Consider the following 24544-nt stretch of genomic DNA (forward strand, 5'->3'; position numbering starts at 1 on the left):
AGGGAGGAAGAGAGAGAGGGAGGGAGGGAGGGAGGAAGGAAGAGAGGGAGGGAGGAAGGGAGGGAGGAAGAGAGGGAGGGAGGGAGGGAGGAAGGGAGGGAGGAAGGGAGGGAGGGAGGGAGGGAGGAAGGGAGGGAGGAAGGGAGGGAGGAAGAGAGGGAGGGAGGGAGGGAGGAAGGAAGAGAGGGAGGGAGTAAGGGAGGGAGGAAGAGAGGGAGGGAGGAAGGGAGGGAGGGAGGAAGGGAGGGAGGGAGGGAGGAAGAGAGGGAGGAAGGAAGGGAGGGAGGAAGAGAGGGAGGGAGGGAGGGAGGGAGGGAGGAAGAGAGGGAGGGAGGGAGGGAGGGAGGGAGGGAGGGAGGGAGGGAGAAAGAGAGGGAGGAAGGAAGGGAGGGAGGAAGAGAGGGAGGGAGGGAGGGAGAAAGGAAAGAGAGAAGGGAAAGGGAGAAGGGAAAGGGAGAAGGGAAAGAAAAGAAGGGAGGGAGGGAGCGAGTAAGGGGGAGAGAGAGAGAGAGAGAGAGAGGAGTTAACAGCGAGAGAGGGAGAGACAGAGAGGAGAGAGATCTTCCATCTGCAGCTTCACTCCCCTTATGGCTGCACTGCCAACCAGGACTGGGCCACACCGAAGCCAGGAGCCAGGAGCTTCTTCCATGCCTCCCATGTGGGTACAATGGTCCAACCACTTGGGCCATCCTCCACTGCTTTCCCAGGCACACTTGGCAGTAGGCTGGATCGGAAGTGCTCAACCCCTATGGGATGTGGCTCAACTAGCTACACCACAGTGCCACGCCACCCCCCACCCCCCAGCCCCGGGCTGCTTTGTTTTTAATCCAAAGGCCACATCTTGAAGACTCGGTCTCCAGGATGATGCTACTGGTAGGGGTGGGTTCTTTGGGCGGTGGAGGTAGGGCCTCACGGGCAGTCTTTGAGTCACTGAGGGCGTGCTCTCAGAAGGCAGTCCTCCTGAGTCCTTGTGAGAAGGCTGTTACAAAAGTCAGTTTGGAGGCCAGAGCTGTGGCATAGCGGGCTAAGATGGCATCCCATATTGGGCACCACTTCAAGTACCAGCTGCTCCACTTCCAGTCCAGCTCCCTGCTCATGTGCTTGGGAAAGCAGCAGAAGATGGCCAAGTACTTGGGCCCCTGCACCCATGTATGAGACTGGGAAAAGCTACTGGCTCCTGGCTTCAGCTTGGGCCAGCCCCAGCTGTTGTGGCCATTTGGGGAGTGAACCAGCCGACAGAAGGTCAGTGTCTGTCTGTCTCTCTCTCTCTCTCTCTTCCTCTCTCTAAGTCAGCCTTTCAAATAAATAAAAACAAACAAAAAAAATGGCTGAGTTTGGGCACATTCACTCACTGCTTTCTGGCTGCAGATGGAACCATCCCTCCAATACATATTCCTACCATTGCTGTCTGCCATGCTCACCAGAGGCCAAACCAACTGAACCTTCAAAATCATGATCTGAATAAATCTTCCTCTTATAAAGCTAGTTGCCTCAAGTATTTTCAGTAAAGGAAAACTAATATAGTATATTATCTTTTTAAGTTTCACATCTATTCTTTTGTAATCTTCAAAGAATACAATAAATAATAGATTCAAAATTAAGAAAAATTTGGTTTTTTTATTTATTTTTTTTTTTAATTTTTTTATTTTTTGACAGGCAGAGTGGACAGTGAGAGAGAGAGACAGAGAGAAAGGTCTTCCTTTTGCCATTGGTTCACCCTCCAATGGCCGCCGCAGCCGGCGCGCTGCGGCCGGCGCACCGCACTGATCCGATGGCAGGAGCCAGGAGCCAGGTGCTTCTCCTGGTCTCCCATGGGGTGCAGGGCCCAAGCACCTGGGCCATCCTCCACTGCACTCCCTGGCCACAGCAGAGAGCTGGCCTGGAAGAGGGGCAACCGGGACAGAATCCGGTGCCCCGACCGGGACTAGAACCCGGTGTGCCGGCACCGCTAGGCAGAGGATTAGCCTAGTGAGCCGCGGCGCTGGCCAAGAAAAATTTGTTTTAAATAAAATTAAGGGGTGGGCATTTGACGGAGTGGCTAAGAGGCCCACGCCCCACATTAGAGTGCATGGTCCAGGCTCTACTTCCGATTCCAGCTTCCTGCTATTGCATAACCTGGAAGGCAGCAAGTGATGGTCCAAGTACTTGGGACCGACCCTCCATCCACATGGGAAACCCAGGTTAAATTCCAGGCTCCAGGTTTTGGCCTGGCCTAACCATGGTGTTGCAATTATCTGGGAAGTGAACCAGCAGTGGAAGATTTTCTTCCTTGCTCATTCATTCACTCATTCTTTCTCTCTCTCCCTCCTTCCTTATCTCCCACTTTCATTTAAATAGATATTAAGACTTTTTTAAAGAGCAATAAGAATGCCTCTAAGTTGCTTGTTTACTTTCCTAACTGTTACACATAAAATTTTATTTTTTATGGTTTGTTTGAAAGGCAGAGTGACAGAAAAAGAGGAGAAAACAGAGAAATATCTTCCATTGCTGATTTACTCTCCAGATGCCCACAACAGCCAGGGCTGGGTCAGGGCCAAGCCAGGAGCCAAGAGCTCCCTCCAGGTTTCCCATGTGGGAGGCAGGGACACAAATACATCATTTGCTGCCTCTAAAGCACATTAGCAGGAAGCTGGATCAGAAATGGAGGCAGGATTCGATCCCAGGCACTCTGATACAGGAGGCAGGTGTCCCAAGCAGCAGCTTAAGCTGCTATGCCACAATGTCCAGCCCACATGAGACTTTAAGATATTTATTTAATACAGTGGATATATTTGTTCGATCCAAGATTTGTCTAAAAGTCTTAGAAAGTCCTGAAAGAGGCCGGCGTCATGGCTCACTTGGCTGGTCCTCCGCCTGCAGCGCCAGCATCCCATATGGGCGCCAGGTTCCTAGTCCTGGCTGCTCCTCTTCCAGTTCAGCTCTATGCTGTGGCCCAGGAAGGCAGTGGAGGATGGCCCAAGTGCTTGGGCACCTGTGCCCGCATGGGACGCCAGGAGGGGACGCCTGGCTCCTGGCTTCAGATCGGTGCAGCGTGCCAGCCATGGCGGCCATTTTGGGGGGTGAACCAAAGGAAAGGAAGACCTTTCTCTCTGTCTCTCTCTCTCACTGTCCACTCTGCCTGTCAAAAAAAAAAAAAAAAAAAAAAGTCCTAAAAGAGAGATTACACCCTGAAGATTAGAGCCATTTGACTAGGTGAGAACATCAGCGACCTCTGTGATGCTCCTGATGAGTACTGACACCTCTGTGATGCTCCTGATGAGTACTGACACCTCTGTGATGCTCCTGATGAGTATTGATACCTCTGTGATGCTCCTGATGAGTACTGACACCTCTGTGATGCTCCTGATGAGTACTGACACCTCTGTGATGCTCCTGATGAGTATTGATACCTCTGTGATGCTCCTGATGAGTACTGACACCTCTGTGATGCTCCTGATGAGTACTGACACCTCTGTGATGCTTCTGATGAGTACTGACACCTCTGTGATGCTCCTGATGAGTACTGACGACCTCTGTGATGCTCCTGATGAGTACTGACACCTCTGTGATGCTCCTGATGAGTACTGACGACCTCTGTGATGCTCCTGATGAGTACTGACGACCTCTGTGATGCTCCTGATGAGTACTGACACCTCTGTGATGCTCCTGATGAGTACTGATACCTCTGTGATGCTCCTGATGAGTACTGACACCTCTGTGATGCTCCTGATGAGTACTGACGGCCTCTGTGATGCTCCTGATGAGTACTGATGACCTCTGTGATGCTCCTGATGAGTACTGACACCTCTGTGATGCTCCTGATGAGTACTGACACCCCAAGCCATGTACCAGAGTGTGTGATCAGCACTGCCTGTAGCCTCCCATCTTTTGGGTCCCCAAGTCTTAACCTTGAATCCCCATGGACCAGCTCACTTCAGGGAGGCTTTCAGTGGCAGCCGAGCTATGTTAGATCATGTGGGGGTGGGGGTGTCCACGAATGCTGTCCATGAGGGCGACGCTTACTCCTCTGGGCGCATCCTGAGCCGCCTTTCTGAATGCCTGCTTTGCTTTCCAGAGGGCTACTGTACATTTCTATTTCAAATCAGAACACATTTTGGTTCCTTCATAAGATCAGGCTTGAACTTCATAATGAAACATGAATTAAAAAATAACTAATATCATTTAGAACCCAAAATGTCTGATTCACACATTTATATTGAAAACTGGTAGCTATCCTTGCTGAGAACAGATAAAAGCCTACTTACATTTATCTCCAAATTCCTTGAGGCACTAGGTATGTAATATCTTTTTGATGTATAGGCAAAAACAAACTCAACAAAAGAAAACCTGTGCCTCATGCCTTCATGCTCTTTCCTCCCGGGAGGATGTCTGTAGTTATGCTTTCTTAGTTGCTTCTCTCTCACATTTTTAATACTGAATTTGGCGACAAAAAAAAAGGTGATACAATACTTTTTCAATTAGCTGAGAAGAATATAAAAATATTCTTAGAATATTTGTAAGTATTTGCCAATTTGATTTAACTGGCAATTTCATTTTGTATAGCAAAGACACAAGGAACATGACTTACAAGTTTTTAAACCTGTATGGCATAATATCTTCACTGAATATTCCCGAAACTCAACATTGAAACATTAGCAGAGATTTAAAGTTCGCCTTTCCTATGCATTGCAGGTTAAGCACATGCATGAGAGACAGACACTGTTAGTAAAGCTGTGTGCAAGGGGTTAACAGAACTTGTGAACCACCATAACCAACACTGCTGCACACAGAGCAGGCTGGGGCCACAAAGGAGACCTTGATACCTTCAGTTCTTTAAGCCCTTGCATGTATCTCCCCTCTACATCCTGTATCTGGTCCTTAAGGTCATAGAGATCCTGCAGGACATAGGAATGAACCATTGCATAAAACCGTGCACAAACATATCTTAAGTCTCAAAGGATTCAGATGAAACGTGACTTACTTTTGAATAATCCAAACTAAAAGCAGAGAAATCAAAGGGTAAAAAACATTAACTCCCACTGCCCACCACTGAAGATGCAAACAAGTCAGCAGACAATGGGACTGGGAAGGTCTAGAGTACTCAGTCCAGCATCAAATACTCTTATCGTTACATTCTGTCAAAAACCACATTAGCACATGGGGGCAGGGCTGTATATGTTTTAAAAAATACAAGTTACATGAATTGCAGTATTTTTAACATTCAATTTTTAAAATTCTATGTCACTTAATTTTTAGCATAATGTTCCACCCAGAACTAATAAAAGATATAGTAAATTAATTATAAGCAGCAAACTATTGACTTTTAAAAATATAATAAATGGATATTTACAAAGTCATCTCAGGGACTTGATTACTGACTATAATCAATGTGGGAGACAGGAAGAGAAGTGAAACACAAACATTTTAAACATAATGTCAAATGAGATATTCTATCCTGAGGACACCATTTAAATGATGAGAAAAGTCACTGCTTCAAATGTTACCATAATCCTTTTAAGAAAAATGAAGTGGGTCAAATTTTAAATGGCAGATACTGCTCCCCACATACTTGACCGTGTGTTGTCTATTCTGGAACCTTGTTTAAAGAAAGAAATAATTGCCACAGGGCCCTAAATATAATTCTGTAGTTGCAGGCAGTATCAATTATTAATAAGGTCATTTACAGACATTTCTGATACTATGCTTTCCCTGTCCCCTCCGTTCAGGGGAACAGGTTTGTTCCCTGTCTTCTACTCATTGAAACGTTCAAGAGATATTTACCAAGGACCTACTAAGGAAACAAGGGTTAGGGCACAAAAACTTCAATTTCTTCAAGGAAGTCATTCTTTTAAGGAAAGAAAACAACGGACAAGCAGTGTGACAAGAGGAAGCTAAGTCTGAGGGTGGAAGACCTTGTCTGAGGGTTCATGTGTCCCCTAGAACGCAGCACGTACAGGCACACGTTTATTTTACGCGACCCTGCACGCCCAGCGCTTATGCCCGGCGCACAGCAAGAGCTCAGTGAAGCCATCGTCGTGCCGCCTGGACCAGCTCTCCTCTTCTAATCCAATCTCCCCCTCCTCCGCTAACTCTCAGTTACAATCTTTCCTGGTCTCCACCGCCCCTACTTCCTCCTCTGCTGTGTCAGCGGGAGGGGACTCCAGTGGAGGGAAGCCCACGGTCAGAGCTCTGCACTCTCAAACAGGCTGGCACTGCCGGCTATTCTCCGTCCTTCCTCACCCTTCAGCTCGCGCTACACTGGCTCCATCCACCCAAGGCAAACAAGTATCAACCCCACCTTTAAAAGCAAGCAAAAATCTCAGCCATCTTCTACCTGTCGCCCCGCCTCTCAAATTCACGTCACAGAAAGTTTCTCCACTCTCTCGTCTGAGAGTTCAACTAAAGGCAGTTCTCATGGCTTCCGATACACCCTCCAAGCTGTGATCAAAGCTATCCTCAGGAACGCCAGTCAGAGTGTCACTCCCTACTCAATATTCCACGGCTGGCCGGCGCCGCGGCTCACTAGGCTAATCCTCCCCCTTGCGGCGCTGGCACACCGGGTTCTAGTCCTGGTCGGGCGCCGGATTCTGTCCCGGTTGCTCCTCTTCCAGGCCAGCTCTCTGCTGTGGCCAGGGAGTGCAGTGGAGGATGGCCCAGGTGCTTGGGCCCTGCACCCCATGGGAGACCAGGAGAAGCACCTGGCTCCTGGCTTTGGATCAGCGCGGTGCGCCGGCCGCAACGCGCCAGCTGTGGCAGCCATTGGAGGGTGAACCAACAGCAAAGGAAGACCTTTCTCTCTGTCTCTCTCTCTCACTGTCCACGCTGCCTGTAAAAAAAAAAAAAAAATTCCACAGCTGGGGTAGCATTTGGCACAGCTGTTAAGATGCCACTCAGCAGAGGTGAGAACCAGTGCTCAGCGGCAGGGACTGGGCACGGACCTTTAGAAACCAGCTCCCTGCACACTGCCTTCCAGGGACACTTTCTCCCGGGACCTGGTACAGAGGTTTTTTTGGGTTGAGAGGAGCTTTTTTTCTTGCCTTCCTCCTATAAAAATGAAATTTTCAGTTCATTTCTGAAAAATAAATTGGCCAATAAACTCAAAAAAAAAAAAAAAAAAAAAGATGCCACTTAGGACAGCCACAGCCCACTTGGGGATGCCTGGGCTCCACTCCTGGCTCTACTTCTGATTCATGCTAATACATGCCCTGGGAGGCAGCAGGTGGATGGATCAAATACTTGGGTCCTTGTAACCCACGTGGGAAACCCAAACTGAGTTAGGGGGCTCTTGCTTCAGTCTAGCTCCGTCATGGTTGTTGTAGGTATTTGGGAAATGAACCAGCAGATGGAAGACCTGTCTCATCTTCTAATAAAAAGGGTACTTGGGATAGAAACTCAACTAATGTGTCAGATAAGCTTTTTCTGCCTTTCTAATTAAATAAAGGTAATAAATAAAAATCACTCTCTCACAGTTGTCAGTGTAAAACTTATTTTCAGGCTAGCATACAAGATGTGCTGTGATGTGGACCCGTGACCTCTCCAGTCTGTCTCTCCTGCCTCCCCCAGCTCTGCTGCTGAGGGAACTTCTGGTTGTCTGGAGGTTCGCTCTCTGAGGAGGGCTTTTCCTGCGACTTCTTCGCCCAGTTAATTTGTTAGTCTGCCTTCACACCTTAGCTCAGAGCTGTCTTCTCTGAAACCCTTTCTCTTGGTCCAGCTGAGATGCAGCTCCCTAACTCCCCTAACAGTCCCAGCACGGTCACAGTGGCCCCCACCGGCTTCACTGGTCCTATCAGTGTAGCTCCCTACCACAGTCCCCTCCTGAGAGCCAGATGTGTCTGGTACCTAACCTCTAGGGTCTAATGCTCAGTGTGGAATGAATGAATGCAGCTTCTCCCACCACCCCACCCCCATTCCTCACAAACAGCAGGTTCAGCAAATAGATATTCAAATACAGTTTTAAAATTCTCCTCTTCCAAATAGGTTAATACAGATGGAGACGCAACTAGTGAGTCAAATGAACTTTTAATTATCTCAGGTTTCTGTTATTAAAATATTACTACACTTTCATCACAATGAAAAACAGACATAACTGTATTTTAGCAGGCAAATACCATTGTGGCTTAAAAGACTAAAGGATTCCCACAGTCTGGTTCTTTGGCCAGATGTATATTTTCCACTTGAAATACAGCCAATTATTTCTGAGAGAATCACTTCTACGAGTACTACAAAGTTCTCTGACATTTGTAAATTTATAGAAGTCATTCCACGCTCACCCTACTGCAGGAAAGGAAACAGAAAAAGAATGATCTCCTCCCTCCCGGACTCTGACACACCACAGTCACATTTTTGAACTGGATTAATGATTCTTTTTTTTAAAGAACTAACACGCTTCCTTTCTACAAAGTCTCATTAAATGTGAAAAGTTCCAGGATGACTGCAAAGCAGTCAGATTGTTTGTGAAAAGCAAACCAAACCCTGTGACTTACGCGTAATTCACTTAATGAGGTGTCTGGGTCTATTAAGCTGCTGGTGTCCCCGCTTCCTCGTCGGGACGAGTTTCCACTCAGAGGGGTTGTTGCTGAGGCAGAATTTCGAGAGGAAGGCTGGAGAGAGCACACAGAGCACGTCTCAGTCTTGTTCCCAATATGCTGGCTGTGGGAACTGACACTGGGCAGGATGGCGGGGCACACGCAGCTTCAGGAGACATACTGCTTCAGGCTTGTGGTGCAGCAGGTGAAGCCGCCAGCTGCGACGCCAGAATTCCAAATAAGCATGGGTTTGTGACGTGGCAGCTCCTTTTTTATTTTTATTTTTTTAAGATTCATTTATTTGTTTGAAAGGCAGAATTACAGAAAGGCAGAGGCAGAGGCAAAGAGAGACACAGAGAGAGAAGGATCTTCCGAAATCCAGTGATTCATTCCCCAAATGACCACAACAGCTGGAGCTGGGCCGATCCAAAGCCAGGAGCCAGGAGCTTGCCCCAGACTCCCACATGGGTGCAGGGGCCCAAGGACTTGGGCCATCTTCCACTGCTTTCCCAGGCCACAGCAGAGAGCGGGATCAGAAGTAGAATAGCCAGGTCTAGAATTGATGTCCATATGGGATGCTGGCTCTGCAGGTGGCGGCTTTACTTTCTATGCCACAGCGCCGGACCCAGCAGCTCCACTTCTGATCCAGCACCCTACTAACGGCCTGGGAAAGCAGCAGAAGATGGCCCAAGCACCTGGACCCCTGCCATCCATGTGGAAGACTCAGACACAGTTCCCGGCTCCTGGCTCTGGCCTGGCCCAGCTCCAGCCATTGTAGCATTTGGAGAGTGAACCAGAGGATGGAAAACCTCTGTCTTTCCCACTCTCTATGTCATCCTGCATTTCAAATAAATAAATCATTTTTAAAAATTAAAATAAAGTGGAAGAGATGGGCAATTTTGATTGGCTATGGCAGAGGAGGTATCCAGGGATGGGCCAAGGCATACCAAGCATAACTTTGTTAACTCAAATGCTGTATCAGAATCTAGAAATCATAGCAACCAAAAAGGAAATCATTTTTCTGGGAGTTGTTTATATAATCTTTTCTAAGTTTATCTTTGTTATATTATTAAAAATACTGGATGAGCACAGCAGATTAAATTTATTTAAAGCAGTTGTAAGACCTTAGAACTGGTATGCACTTTCCCTATTCTTAAAATTGCTTCTTCAGAAGCTCTTCTTTTTTTCACACTGTGTTTGATAAGGATGGACTTTCTACTGAGGCTGCAAGTAACAACACTGTGCACCACTACGCATGTAGACGGCTTTTCCTAAGATTAATGTAAATGTGAAATTACGCTACTGATTAGTAAGCAGCATAGGTCTGTGCTGTCCAATTTACTAGCAATTAGCCATCTGTGGCTACTTAACATTTGCAATGTAATTAGTCCAAATTGAGACTGAAATGTAAAATACATGTACCAGATTTTGAAGGCTTATTGTGGAAAAAATTAAATATATCTTAATTTTTATATTGATTATATGCTGAAATGTCCTGGATAGTTGGGCTAAAAAAAGTATACTGCTTAATTTTATTCCATTATTTTTTTTAAATGTGGCTACCAGAATATGTAAATTTACAAACATTCACATTTGTGACTTAAATTTATAACTCTAGTGGACAGACCTGATCCATCTTTTCAGGCACAACATAAAATTAATGTTGATAAATCGTTTTATAACTGGCTTTCTAAAAACAGTTTCAGAAGAAAGTTAGAGACTTTAACACAAAGCAACTCCAACAAAGGTGCTCTTTTTCTCAAGAAATAACTTATCTGTAAAGCCTAAAAAGAACCCCCAGAGTGTGTCACCACCGTTCCTGAAGACACTCCCACTGTCAGCAGTCAACGGCTTCTTCTCAGGACCAAGCTATGAGGAATGAAAATCAAAGGAGCAGCCAAAAGCTTAAGAGGTGACATTTCATGAAATAGAATGCAGTGTCTCTTCCCTTCCCAGGGCTTCACATGATTTAACTTCAGAGGAATTTTGAGGGGTCAAGGACAGGAAATAATTGAAGGGAGGAAGAGTAGCTCCATCAATCCAATTGTAAAATAATGAACAAACCAGCACAGAAAGTAAATTTAATTGGCCCTGAGAATTTAATTCCCTTAGGAATCTATTTACTTACCCTTGTGTAGTTTTCAGCATACTGTTTGTCAGATTTTTCATCCAACTAGAAAAGAACAGAGATTTTTATCAGGAAAGATGCTTAGCATGTTGACTATTTTAGGGGAAAAAAAAGAAGTGATCCTATGTGATCCTCTCCAAGTTCAACGATGTTTGGAAGCTAAAAGTAAACATACTAAAACTGAAATAAAAGATAAGACACAGAAGACAAAAATGTCAAGAACTTCCAGTCTTATCCTAAGAAAGATATGGAATAAGCAAGCTGTGTTTACTCAAAAATTTGGAACTTTTAGACAAATTTTCATTTCACAGTATTTAACACACATTAAAGAAGACTATATATAAACTCAAGTTTCAGCATTGTAAATGTTAATAAAAAAGCTGGTATATATATCAAAAGAATGAGTCTGATAAAACCAAATGCCAAAATTTCTAAACATTATGAGAGCATAGGGCACAGGGCACATGGATAAGACTAGTATATTTAGCCAGAAAAGTTCAGACTGGACCAAAGCATTTATATATATACCATGAGACATATGTGTTATTTTTGTCACATAATTAAAGATTTTGTTTTTGAGTAATATATGCACACATAACCAAGAAAATTAAAACAGCAAGAACTGAGTGTAAGAAATAGACCTCTTTCCAAACCATGCCATAAACTGACCTCCAATCTCCAAAGGCAACCAACCACCAAGTCTCAAAAAATTCTAACAATAGTGTCCCACATACATTACCCATATCTTAATTTCCCCCTTACCATGATTCATTTTGGGGAAGAACTTAATTTTTCGTTATAGCATTTATCAGTTCCTGAACTATGATATTCACTCACTCATTAACTGTCTGATCTCTATAATGTCAGCTGTGTTTTTGTATGTTCTATTCTGTAATCCCAGTACCAACAATAGCACCTAACATACAAAGGATTCACAATTCACTGGATGAATGAATAGTTAAATTATGCCCTATCCACACTTACAGATTTATTTCAGTTATTCTAACAGTTTCTTAGTAACCTACAGTCTCAGCAAACTGTAAGAGTTAACTTATCTTCTGCTGATAGGTATTATGGTTGTTTCAGTGTTTCAAGAAGGTCTAGTTCAAAACTGTAACTAAAAAAAAAATTCAGAGGTGAAGATTTTGCTAAAAATTGAACTACTAAATGCTTGGGCTGGATCTAAACCTCAACTTTGTGAATCTTAACTGAAGCAGCATGCCTCTTACCTGCAGGTACTATCCACATTAGCACCAGGGGAAAAAGTCAAGTGGAGGCTGAACTAAGAGAAAACACAGCCAGACCTCACCCAGACTTCAACTTTCTAGACCAACCTTCCTAGTCCAATCTATGAAGAGATTTTAGAAGTCTCCTAGCTTACTTACTAAAACATATAATGTCATTTACTTCTGGTTCTACTCAGATCGCTTCACCTTACCTCCCTCACATATGAAAGCTTCTCATTTCATTTTAATACCCACATTCATGTTTGTAAACACCCTGCATTATAATAAGTAGTACATATCAGTTATATATAAATACCACTTTTAGACATTTAACTTTTTGCTGCTTCTTGCTGTACTAGTAAACTTCACGGCATAGTAGTTAATGTGTATTCTTCAAGAAGAAATAAATATTACATCTGAATAAAGTACCTTATTTTCCTCAGAGTATTTTCCAACTCTTTTCTGTTAAGGAGTTCAAGAGAAAAGTAAGCAACATTCAAAACTAAAGCATCCTTTTAAGTCTATCTAAAATCCTTCCTCATATGCACTGCTCACAAAAATAACCCCCACCCCACTCAATGTTTAATAGGCTATCACCTTAGAATAATCTCACATTTCCGAGGTCGCATCACTGAACTAGTCCATCGCAACGTTGATTCTAAACGCTTCCACTGTCTTCTGACAGATTCCAACTGTCGCAATCTAAACTGACCATGCGCCAAACCTCAGGGACTGTTAAGCCAGCAAACAATGCCAAGAGTAGCCATGCGCAGTATGATCACTCCAGCTGCAGTGACTTGGCCAGAGACTCCTCAGTCCTCACGGCTGAGACCCAGGCGGTACCGTGTGCTGCCTTCCACAAAGACAGAAGGCTAGCTGAGAAAGTCCCAGGAATCCAAGGGTCTACAAAGCTGCACTGCACCAGGGAGTTACTGTTCATGCTGATGTCAAAGGGAACAAAACCTAATCATGTTTATCTTAGCATTTTAGAGTATAAAACAGTAGTCTACAAAAGTATTTATGGTATACTTTGTTCAGTGTTTGTCCAATTGGATCCTAATCCCTTATTAACTTGTAATTTATATATATTGACTGGACAGTGCTATTCAAAAATTCTTTGGAAAAAAAAAAAAAACCAGAAGATCTGATTCCCCAACCACAGAAGAGAAGATAGCAATTTTAACCATTTCCTAAAATGAAATTCTGAGGATTCCATTCAGAAACAGGATTAATTATTAACAAACAGAAACATTTAAGTTCACACATCTATATTCTTTTCCTTTATTTTAGCTTGATCTGCAGACCACAATGAGAAAAGAGGATAGAACCAACCATAAATATTGCTGAGTCATCCAGAATCTGGAGCTGGCATCCTTTTTCAGCACCTCCTAGCTCAAAGTCACAAACTATCAGCCTGCAAACATTTATTTACTCTACAATGGAGTAGTCAAAAAGTGTCTGGAAATTCTGAATTTATTATCAACATTTTAAAATTGCCAGTGCCATGGCTCACTTGGCTAATCTTCTGCCTGTTGCACCGGCACCCCAGGTTCTAGTCCTGGTCGGAGTGCCGGATTCTGTCCCGGTTGCTCCTCTTCCAGTCCAGCTCTCTGCTGTGGCCCGGGAGTGCAGTGGAGGATGGCCCAAGTGCTTGGGCCCTGCACCCCATGGGAGACCAGGAGAAGCACCTGGCTCCTGGCTTCAGATTGGTGCAGCGTGCTGGCCGTAGCAGCCATTTGGGGGTTGAACCAATGGAAAAAGGAAGACCTTTCTCTCTCTCTCTCTCTCACTGTCTAACTCTGCCTGTCAAAAAAAAAAAAAAAAAAAGTAAATAAAAAAAAATTTTTTTAATTAGAGTATTTCACATGAAGACACAAATTTATAGCTATCTTTGAAAAAAAAAAAAAAAAACTGCAACAGGGAGGTAGACCAACATCAGGTCTCCTTTTAACTATAGCGAACCCATCAAGAGAAACTCTACTGGAGCCAGCCTTGGGCCAGTTAAGATGCTGATTCGTGCTGATTAGGATGCCTAGGTTTCCAATGGGAGCACCCAGATATCAGTTTGGCTCCTGCACCCACACGGGAGGCCAGGGTTGACTTCCAGGATCCTGCCTGGGGGTTGTGGGAACTGAAAGATGTCTCAGAGAATGTGTGCTCTATCTGCCACTTCTCTCTCTCTCTCTCTCTCTCAAATAAGCAAATAATTGCTTTTTTAAGAAAGGAAACACTATTAGAGAAATTTATTTGCAGGTACCAGCAAATTTTAGGCTTTGCCAAGAGGCATAATTAAGGATGTTGTATAGGTATTTATATAACCATTAAAAAATATAAAAACCAGTGGCTCACAGCTACAAAAAATAACAGGTGTCTAACTGAATTTACACGCCATGGCTCTAGACAATCTTTAGCTTATGTTAAAGAGTTATGTTTAATTAGGAGAGGCAGGGGAGATTTCAAAGACTGTCAATTTTTCACTTCAGCCTAGATACTAAAGTAAATCTCCAGGGAATAAATGTTAAGGAGAACAGTCATTAACTTCAAACACCACAAATTACAGCTTGGCAGAACTCAAGGTTTTAAATAGAACAATTACATACAATAAATTTAACTGAATATACCTATGAGTAAAAGAGAGTTGATGAAGCAAATCAATAAAACGGGCACTATTTCACAGAAGAACCTGGGGGCCAGCCTTATAGCTTCATATGAAGACAATGCTGGATTTGACTGGCAAAATGATCCTGTCATACAGCCAAATTTGAGCACCGATTATCGGGAATACTTAACAGTCACACTGAAAATTACTTTCTAGTGTTACAATAGTTCAGGAGTAACTATTCAAACACAATCAATGAAGTGTTCATTACAAGTATCTACTCATTCCAAAAGCTGACTCACGTCCTTTATGACGCAAAGCTACCTCTCATCCCCCAGCAGGGCTGGACAATCGGGCCTGCACTGCTGCACAGGCAGAACAGCACCAAGGCCAGCACTGATGGGCATGAGTCAAGGACACATCAGCAGGTGGATGCTAGTCTGCTGGGGGGGTTTCTTTATGAAGATGAATGTCTCAAGGTATCTCTACTGGGAAGCACTTCCTTTCAGTCAGTTCTCACTGTGAAACCAGCGGACAGGCACACTTCAAAACAATACCACAACCCAAACACATGAAACCTATTCAGATTTCTCCCAGTTACTACAAATCAGTGACACATACTAACTCATGTATTTTATTATTCATTTTTCAAAGTATACCTATGCAATTGTACTCCACAAAACCAAAAGGGGAAAAAATCTTTTAAAAAATAAATATTTATTTTATTTATCTGAAAGGCAGAGGGAAAAACAGAGAGCGAGGGGAGGGAGGGAAGGAGAGAGGGAGGGAGGAAGGGAGAGGGAGAGAGGGAGAGGGAGAGGGAGAGAGGGAGAGAGGGAGAGGGGGAGAGAGAGAGAGGGAGAGGGGGAGAGGGAGAGAGGGAGAGAGGGAGAGGGGGAGAGAGAGAGGGAGGGGGGAGAGAGAGAGAGAGAGAGAGAGAGGGAGAGAGAGATGTCTTCTATTTGCTGGTTCACCTCCCAAATGGTTGCAACCACTGAGGCTGGGCCAGGCTGAAGCCAGGAGCCAGGAGCTTCCTACCAGTCTCTGATTTGAGTGCAGGGGCCCAAGCACTTAGGCCATCTTCTGCTGCTTTTCCAGGCCATTAATTAACAGGGAGCTGGATCAGAAGTGGAGTAGTTGGGATTCAAACCAGCGCCCTTAGGGCAGCTTAACCAGCTATGCTACAACACAGACCCAGAAAAAAAATTCTTAAGACCAAATAAGAGGGCCAGCACTGTGGCGTAGCAAGTAAAGCTGCCACCTGCAGTGCCAGAATCCCATATGGGTACCAGTTTGAGTCTCAGCTGCTCCACTTTTGATCCAGCTCCCTACTAATACTCCTGGGAAGGCAGAGGAAGATGGTTCAAGTCAGTCCTTAGGCCCCTGTACCCACTTGAGAGTCCTGGAAGAAGCTCCTGGCGAATCAACCCAGCTTCGTCCATTGCAACCATTTGGGGAGTGAACTAGCGGATAGAAGTTCTCTCTCTGTGTCTGCCTCCCTGTAACTCTGCCTTTCAAATAAATAAACTAATCTTTTAAAAAAAGAAATATCTGAGTATGAATTGGGTGTTAGATAGCATTAGGAAAGTACTTTCTTATTTCATTAGATAGCATAATGGTATACATTTGAAAAATTCTATTAAAGATGTGTATTGAACTATTCATTGAAAATGGTATTATGTGTGGAATTCGCTTTAAAATAATTCAGGAAAAAAGATGGAACAAGGAAGGAAGAGATAAAACAAAATTAGCATAATATTAATAGCTACTGGAGCTATACATGGGATCAATGGTGGAAAATTTCCACTGGAGAAAAAGTGTTTAATGGACATTTTAAAAAAAAGCGTTCCAAAACAAAGCACTGTTTTTTGTTACTTTGTTCAAGTTAAATATTTCTGGGGCAAAAAATTAAGTTTCTAATTGTAAAAGGGCTATAGCATTAGGTGTTAGTCACAAGCCTCAGACAGCACATCCACTCCATGCAGTACACTCACACTGGCCAAATCTGGGATACTGACGTCGTCCGCCTCGGAGACAAGACTTCCCCTGCGATTGGAGCGACTGAAATAATCGGCCGTAGACACCTTTCAGTCAGAAAAAACCAGATGCTTTCAGTTAAGAAGAAACAGAACACTGGCCAATGAAGGAAAGGTTGGTTTTTAATTTTAGAGAGGGTAAAGTATCATGAAATGAAGTGAGGAAACTGATACAATTAACCTACTCCCAAAAAAAAAAAAAAAGGAGAGAGAAAAGAAGTTCTTAGACAAAATCACAGCTCCGCAAAATAACCTCTCTTATTCATCTTACCTACAGTTCCATGCTAGGGAGTCTGAGGGCCTGCAAACTCCCATGTTAATTAAAACATCCACTGGGGGCCGGCACTGTGGTATAGTGGGTAAAGCCACTGCCTGTAGTGCCAGCATCCCATACAGGCACAGGTTTGAGTCCCAGCTGCTCCACTTCCCATCCAGCTCTCTGCTATGGCCTGGGAAAGCAACAGAGGATGGCCCAAGTCCTTGGGCCCCTGCACCCATGTGGGAGACCTGGAAGGAGTCCTGGCTCCTGGCTTTGGGTAAGTTCAGCTATGGCTGCTATGGCCATCTGGGGAGTAAGCCCAAAGTAAGGAAGACCTTTCTGTTTCTGTGTCTCTCTGTCTCTCTCTCTCTGCTTCTACCTCTCTGTAACTCTGCTTTTCAAATAAATCAATAAATCTTAAAAAAAAAGAAAAAAAAAAAAAAAAAACACGGAACCCTCAAGAGGGGTTTTCCAGATACTATCTATCTAAAGTCTTTACCATATTTCACACAATCTGTTAAGCACATGCACGTGGAACACAGAATTATTGTCTTCTGCCCCATTTCTACATTACCTCCTTTTTTTTTTGGGGGGGGGCAGAGTTAGACAGAGAGACAGAGAGAAAGGTCTTCCTTTTTCCATTGGTTCACCCTCTAAATGGCCGCTACAGCCAGCGTGCTGCAAGGAGCCAGGTACTTCCTCCTGGTCTCCCATGCGGGTGCAGGACCCAAGCACTTGGGCCATCCTCCACTGCCTTCCCAGGCCACAGCAGAGAGCTGGACTGGAAGAGGAGCAACCGGGACAGAATCCGGCACCCCAACGGGGACTAGAACCCGGGTTGCCAGCACCGCAGGCGGAGGATTAGCCTAGTGAGCCGCGGCACCGGCTATCCTCCTTTTCATATTTCCCCAAGGCACAGCTAAGAAGGAAAGGAACCACACTGGCTCCTGGTTCCCCAAACACATCCAGTTATTTGTACTTGGGGCTTCAGCACGAGTCTGGAAAGCAGCTGGCACCTGACATTTCGGTGGCAGCTCAAAGGTCGCTTCCCCAGAGAAGCCATCTGCGACTCTCCATCCAAAAGGCCACCCCCCCACCCCCAACATCAGTGGGCTTCCAGGTTCCCTCTCCCATCACATGCTCTCTCTCCACCATCCTCTCCATCACCTGCTCTCTCTCTCTCCACCATCCTCTCCATCACCTGCTCTCTCTCTCTCCACCATCCTCTCCATCACCTGCTCTCTCTCTCTCCACCATCCTCTCCATCACCTGCTCTCTCTCTCTCTCTCCACCGTCCTCTCCATCACCTGCTCTCTCTCTCTCTGTCCACCGTCCCTCTCCATCACCTGTTCTCTCTCTCTCTCTCTCCACCGTCCTCTCCATCACCTGCTCTCTCTCTCTCTCTCCACCGTCCTCTCCATCACCTGCTCTCTCTCTCTCTGTCCACCGTCCCTCTCCATCACCTGTTCTCTCTCTCTCTCTCTCCACCGTCCTCTCCATCACCTGCTCTCTCTCTCCACCGTCCTCTCCATCACCTGCTCTCTCTCTCTCCACCGTCCTCTCCATCACCTGTTCTCTCTCTCTCTCTCTCCACCGTCCTCTCCATCACCTGCTCTCTCTCTCTCCACCGTCCTCTCCATCACCTGCTCTCTCTCTCTCTCTCTCCACCGTCCTCTCCATCACCTGCTCTCTCTCTCTCTCTCCACCGTCCTCTCCATCACCTGTTCTCTCTCTCTCTCTCCACCGTCCTCTCCATCACCTGTTCTCTCTCTCTCCACCATCCTCTCCATCACCTGCTCTCTCTCTCTCCACCGTCCCTCTCCATCACCTGTTCTCTCTCTCTCTCTCCACCGTCCTCTCCATCACCTGCTCTCTCTCTCCACCGTCCTCTCCAACACCTGCTCTCTCTCTCCATCGTCCTCTCCATCACCTGCTCTCTCTCTCTTTCTCCACCATCCTCTCCATCACCTGCTCTCTCTCTCCACCGTCCTCTCCATCACCTGCTCTCTCTCTCCACCATCCTCTCCATCACCTGCTCTCTCTCTCTCCACCATCCTCTCCATCACCTGCTCTCTCTCTCTCCACCGTCCTCTCCATCACCTGCTCTCTCTCTCTCTCCACCGTCCTCTCCATCACCTGCTCTCTCTCTCCACCGTCCTCTCCATCACCTGCTCTCTCTCTCTCCACCATCCTCTCCATCACCTGCTCTCTCTCTCCACCGTCCTCTCCATCACCTGCTCTCTCTCTCTCTCTCTCCACCATGCTCTCCATCACCTGCTCTCTCTCTCTCCACCGTCCTCTCCATCACCTGCTCTCTCTCTCTCCACCGTCCTCTCCATCACCTGTTCTCTCTCTCTCTCTCTCCACCATCCTCTCCATCACCTGCTCTCTCTCTCTCCACCGTCCCTCTCCATCACCTGCTCTCTCTCTCTCTCTCCACCGTCCTCTCCATCACCTGCTCTCTCTCTCTCCACCGTCCCTCTCCATCACCTGCTCTCTCTCTCTCCACCGTCCCTCTCCATCACCTGCTCTCTCTCTCTCTCTCCACCATCCTCTCCATCACCTGCTCTCTCTCTCTCTCTCTCCACCATCCTCTCCATCACCTGCTCTCTCTCTCTCCACCGTCCCTCTCCATCACCTGCTCTCTCTCTCTCCACCGTCCTCTCCATCACCTGCTCTCTCTCTCTCTCTCCACCGTCCTCTCCATCACATGCTCTCTCTCTCTCCACCATCCTCTCCATCACCTGCTCTCTCTCTCTCCACCGTCCTCTCCATCACCTGCTCTCTCTCTCTCCACCGTCCCTCTCCATCACCTGCTCTCTCTCTCTCTCTCCACCATCCTCTCCATCACCTGCTCTCTCTCTCTCCACCGTCCCTCTCCATCACCTGTTCTCTCTCTCTCTCTCCACCGTCCTCTCCATCACCTGTTCTCTCTCTCTCCACCGTCCTCTCCATCACCTGTTCTCTCTCTCTCCACCGTCCTCTCCATCACCTGTTCTCTCTCTCTCCACCATCCTCTCCATCACCTGCTCTCTCTCTCTCCACCGTCCTCTCCATCACCTGCTCTCTCTCTCTCTCTCCACCGTCCTCTCCATCACCTGCTCTCTCTCTCTCTCTCCACCGTCCTCTCCATCACCTGTTCTCTCTCTCTCTCTCCACCGTCCTCTCCATCACCTGTTCTCTCTCTCTCCACCATCCTCTCCATCACCTGCTCTCTCTCTCTCCACCGTCCCTCTCCATCACCTGTTCTCTCTCTCTCTCTCCACCGTCCTCTCCATCACCTGCTCTCTCTCTCTCTCCACCATCCTCTCCATCACCTGCTCTCTCTCTCTCCACCGTCCTCTCCATCACCTGCTCTCTCTCTCTCCACCGTCCTCTCCATCACCTGCTCTCTCTCTCTCCACCGTCCTCTCCATCACCTGATCTCTCTCTCTCCACCGTCCTCTCCATCACCTGATCTCTCTCTCTCCACCGTCCCTCTCCATCACCTGCTCGCTCTCTCCACCGTCCTCTCCATCACCTGCTCTCTCTCTCTCCACCGTCCCTCTCCCATCACCTGCTCTCTCTCTTCACTATCCCAGGGACTTCTTTTATTCTGTTCGTGTACTTACTAGCTTACTTTCTTTCCCTTTCACGGGGATGTAAGGTTCACAAAGTAGAGAATATGATGTCTGGTTTCCTCCATTATTTCTAGCACTCAGCAGGTACCACATTGAATACAACAGGCACCACATCAACAGTCACTGAATAAACAGCTGCACACTCCCTACCCCACTCATCAGCTGACCCATCACCTTGCCTTAAAAATCCTGCACTACAGGAGCAGAATTCAGAAGTCCACACCCAGAGACAAAAGAGGCTCACAAGCAGGACAATGTGCTAAGGGTTAACACAATCGAGTAACAGTATTTCTACTCACAGAAACAATAACACAACTTGGACTTATGCACACTAACATTTATTGAGACCTACATTTCCGTTTTGACAGATGTTTTCCATATAGAAATTCATTTAATCCATATATGCAGCCTACCTACAGAGACAGCCAACATTTCCTCTTTACAAATCAACTGCCACGCACACTGGTGGGCAGAAGCGGACACGAGATCAGGACTTGTTTAGTGCTTCAAGTCCCTGCCCTTTCCACTCTACAGTGTTCCAAGACATTTTCAGGTGTTCTGGCTAATTCTTTCTACTGAAACTATCCATGGGCATTTGTTTGTTAAGGAACCCCACCTGCTTTAAACAGATAAACGGATTTGTAGTAACAAATCTCATAAATATTTGATGTTACATTTAAGAAAACTTCAGTAGTTTCACAATCTTGCACATAACATGACTCACAGGAATGGCCTTCTATTTTTCCTAAAGGAATTACAGCCTCTTAGGGCTCTTTATTCTAGTTGAAGCTGACACAGCATCCTCAACAGTGTAATTTCCAAACCAATTTCTTTTTTTTTTTTTTTTTTTTTTTTTTTTTTTTTTTTTTTTTTTTGACAGGCAGAGTGGACAGTGAGAGAGAGAGACAGAGAGAAAGGTCTTCCTTTGCCGTTGGTTCACCCTCCAATGGCCGCCGCGGCCGGCGCGCTGCGGCCGGCGCACCGCGCTGATCCGATGGCAGGAGCCAGAAGCTAGGTGCTTTTCCTGGTCTCCCATGGGGTGCAGGGCCCAAGCACCTGGGCCATCCTCCACTGCACTCCCTGGCCACAGCAGAGGGCTGGCCTGGAAGAGGGGCAACCGGGACAGAATCCGGCGCCCCGACCGGGACTAGAACCCGGTGTGCCGGCGCCGCTAGGCGGAGGATTAGCCTAGTGAGCCGCGGCGCCGGCCTCCAAACCAATTTCTTAAATATTACAAATGTATCACCAGCTCTCTGGGATTTCTCGCTTCAAGAAAGAATAACCTGAAATTATATCATTTGTACTCTAATATGGCTCTATAATTATTACCTAGTCAAAGAATTCAGAGTAGAACTCTTTGTTTTGCCATTAGTACTGTTAAACACACATTTGACACACAGAAAAACATTGGTTAAACTTAAACATACTAGTAAAGAAAGCAATTGACAGCAACATGATTTGTAATCCATAGACACATGTTCTGTGTAGTGTGAAAGCATTCATTTTGCTTAAAAGACTTGTTTGTGGTGAACTGTACACACAAACCCATAATGGACATAAAACCGCAACAAAGACTAAAAACTGAAAAGTTTTCAGCAAGAGATGTGACAAATTATTAATGATAACTTGAACAGCCCACAGAAAGTGTGTATTCTCAAGGACACATTTTATGAGGCAAATTAATCATCTAAATTTTAGGGAAATGCCCATTTTGTAAAATGTGATTTTTCACTTTCTAACAGATTTCATGTGATCACACACTGTTGTTTCAGAACTCATGCTATTTGACTGCATGCAAACCACGCTCACCACACTTTCCCTTCGCCCATGACTGGCACGATCAGAAGAGACGATGCTCACGGCGTCATCATCGGTAAGCTAGATATTAACGTAGATAATAAAAAGACGCGGTTTCACTAAGGTCTTACAGTGATCATACATAACGAAAGGTTTTGAGAAGCACACACAACTCCATATAAGCAGGACAACTGGCAAAATGTACTTTGTACCATTAAATAGAAATGCTATTACAAGGCATGATGAATTGTCAATCAAAACCAAGATATTTCTAGAAAGCACAAACCTTAAAAGCAGACTTAAAAATACAAGGTAAAAGTCAAACTTTATCTAGTATTTCAGTTAAATTGGAGAGGACAAAATGAGCAAAAAAGCTAAAACCAGGTAAGGATTTCATGCTTTCTAAACCTGCAGGCCCTTTAGGGTTCTATCAGGGGTCAGTAAATACACTTAATGTTTTAGTACGGGAGAGAAATATAAAGAATATTTCAAAGTGAAAAAATCTAAGTCGAAGACAGACTCTCTACCAGGAAGAACAGGGATGGGGCGCGTCTGATCTTCCTTTATGCGTCCCTGTGCAGCCAGGGGAGACGCGTCTAACAACACCCCACGGGGGCAGTCTTCTCCCCGCCTCTTCAGCAGAAAACTCCTCTCAGCGTCTGCAGTGCATCCCCATTCTGACATCACTGAGAAACCATTCTGGCATCACTAAGATAGTAAGTCTGAACTCAACTCGCAAAGGAAGCAGGACCAAGACATCCCACAAAAACAAGACTGTACACTTGACTGAAAATACATGCCTTCGACACCAGCATCACAAATGAATACCGGTTTGAGTCACTGCTGCTCTACTTCCAATCCAGCTCCCTGTTAACATGCCTGGGAAACCAGTGAAGATGGCCCAAGTGCTTGGGGCCCTGCCACCCACATAGGAGATCTGGATGGAGTTCCAGGCTCTCAGCTTCTGCCTGGTGCAGACCTGCTCATTTAAGCCATTTGGGGAGTGAACCAGCAGACAGAAGAACATCTCCCTCGCTCTCACACTCTACCTTTCAAATAAATAAATCTGAAATGTAAACATAAATACAAATACACCCACACGTTAGCAAGAACAGGTGTTTAGCCTAGCAGTTGAGACACTGCTGTGGACACCAGCACCCCACACTGGAGTGCCGAGTTCCAAGTCCTGGTTCTGTTCTTGATTGCAGCTTCCTGTGAACACGCACCTGGAGGCAGCAGTGACGGCTCCAGCACCAACGTCCCCGCCACTCCCATGGGGGCCCCTGCACTACCACAGGAGACCCACCTTGAGTTCCTGCCTCCTAGCTTTGGCTGGCTCCGCCCCAAATTGTGGGAATTTGGAGAGTGAACCAGTGGGTGAGAGCTCTCTGTCAATGCCTCTCAAATAAATAGATAAATACAAATTTTTTAAATTTTATTTATTTATTTATTTTTTTAATTTTTTGACAGGCAGAGTGGACAGTGAGAGAGAGAGACAGAGAGAAAGGTCTTCCTTTGCTGTTGGTTCACCCTCCAATGGCCGCCGCGGCCGGCGCACTGCGGCCGGCGCACTGCGGCCGGCGCACTGCAGCCGGCGCACCGTGCTGATCCGATGGTAGGAGCCAGGTAATTATCCTGGTCTCCCATGGGGTGCAGGGCCCAAGCACTTGGGCCATCCTCCACTGCACTCCCAGGCCACAGCAGAGAGCTGGCCTGGAAGAGGAGCAACCGGGACAGAATCCGGCACCCCGACCGGGACTAGAACCCGGTGTGCCGGCGCCGCAAGGCGGAGGATTAGCCTAGTGAGCCACAGCGCCGGCCAATAAATACAAATTTTTAAAAGTAAATTGTAAATTACTAATTGTAATTAGTATATTGTGATTGCAGAGGGTCACCACACTTGGGACATTAAAAATGCTACCAGATCCAAGAACTACCAACTGGAATTTTATTACAGAATGAGTTACAGATAAATTCTCCCTTATGTCAACAAGCTTTTATCTCCTTAAATATCCCTATGTGATTTTCTATTAAATACCAGAGTGGCATTCTTGAGAAGTGCCATTGAGAAATGGTACCAGGTCCAGACTCCTTTAAGGAAGGACATGCGAGGGGCAGAGCTGTGCAGCAGGCAGGCAGCCCAGCTTCGCAAAAGCTACCCTGCAGGCTCCTGGCACGCTTCCTTCCTCGCCACCAGTGTCCCCGAGGAAGGTCCGCTCAGCCAGAAGGGCATGAAAGAAGAGCCCAGAGCAGGCCTTCTCCTGCAAAAGGGTAAAGGAAGCTGAAAAAGGCAGCAGGGAAGGATAAGCCAAGGGAAATCAGGCTGAAGTGGCTAGCCAAAAAACTAAAGATTTGACTGGAAAAAAAAAAAAAAA

General features: G+C 45.9%; 1 protein-coding gene across 42 annotated transcripts in view; it reads right to left on the reverse strand.

Moving 5' to 3' along the window:
* LRRFIP2 (LRR binding FLII interacting protein 2) overlaps nt 1-24544 on the reverse strand; it is a 137958-nt gene that overhangs the window by 35749 nt on the left and 77665 nt on the right. For 20 of the 42 annotated variants that reach the window (XR_011388280.1, XR_011388279.1, XM_070072984.1 and 17 more), the window contains 5 exons: nt 22182-22250; nt 16452-16541; nt 10633-10677; nt 8463-8579; nt 4803-4874 (listed from right to left, as the gene is read on the reverse strand). Coding sequence is in view for 40 of the 42 variants with exons in the window: in XM_070072984.1 (XP_069929085.1) it covers nt 4803-4874; nt 8463-8579; nt 10633-10677; nt 16452-16541; nt 22182-22250 (393 nt within the window). In the remaining 2 variants the exon portion in view is untranslated. The remainder of the gene's footprint in view (nt 1-4802; nt 4875-8462; nt 8580-10632; nt 10678-16451; nt 16542-22181; nt 22251-24544) is intronic. The other 22 variants (XM_070072992.1, XM_070072991.1, XM_070072989.1 and 19 more) reach the window with 5 other exon arrangements.

Source organism: Oryctolagus cuniculus, chromosome 4 (assembly GCF_964237555.1).
Source record: "Oryctolagus cuniculus chromosome 4, mOryCun1.1, whole genome shotgun sequence".
In the NCBI taxonomy this organism is placed as follows: Eukaryota; Metazoa; Chordata; class Mammalia; order Lagomorpha; family Leporidae; genus Oryctolagus; species Oryctolagus cuniculus.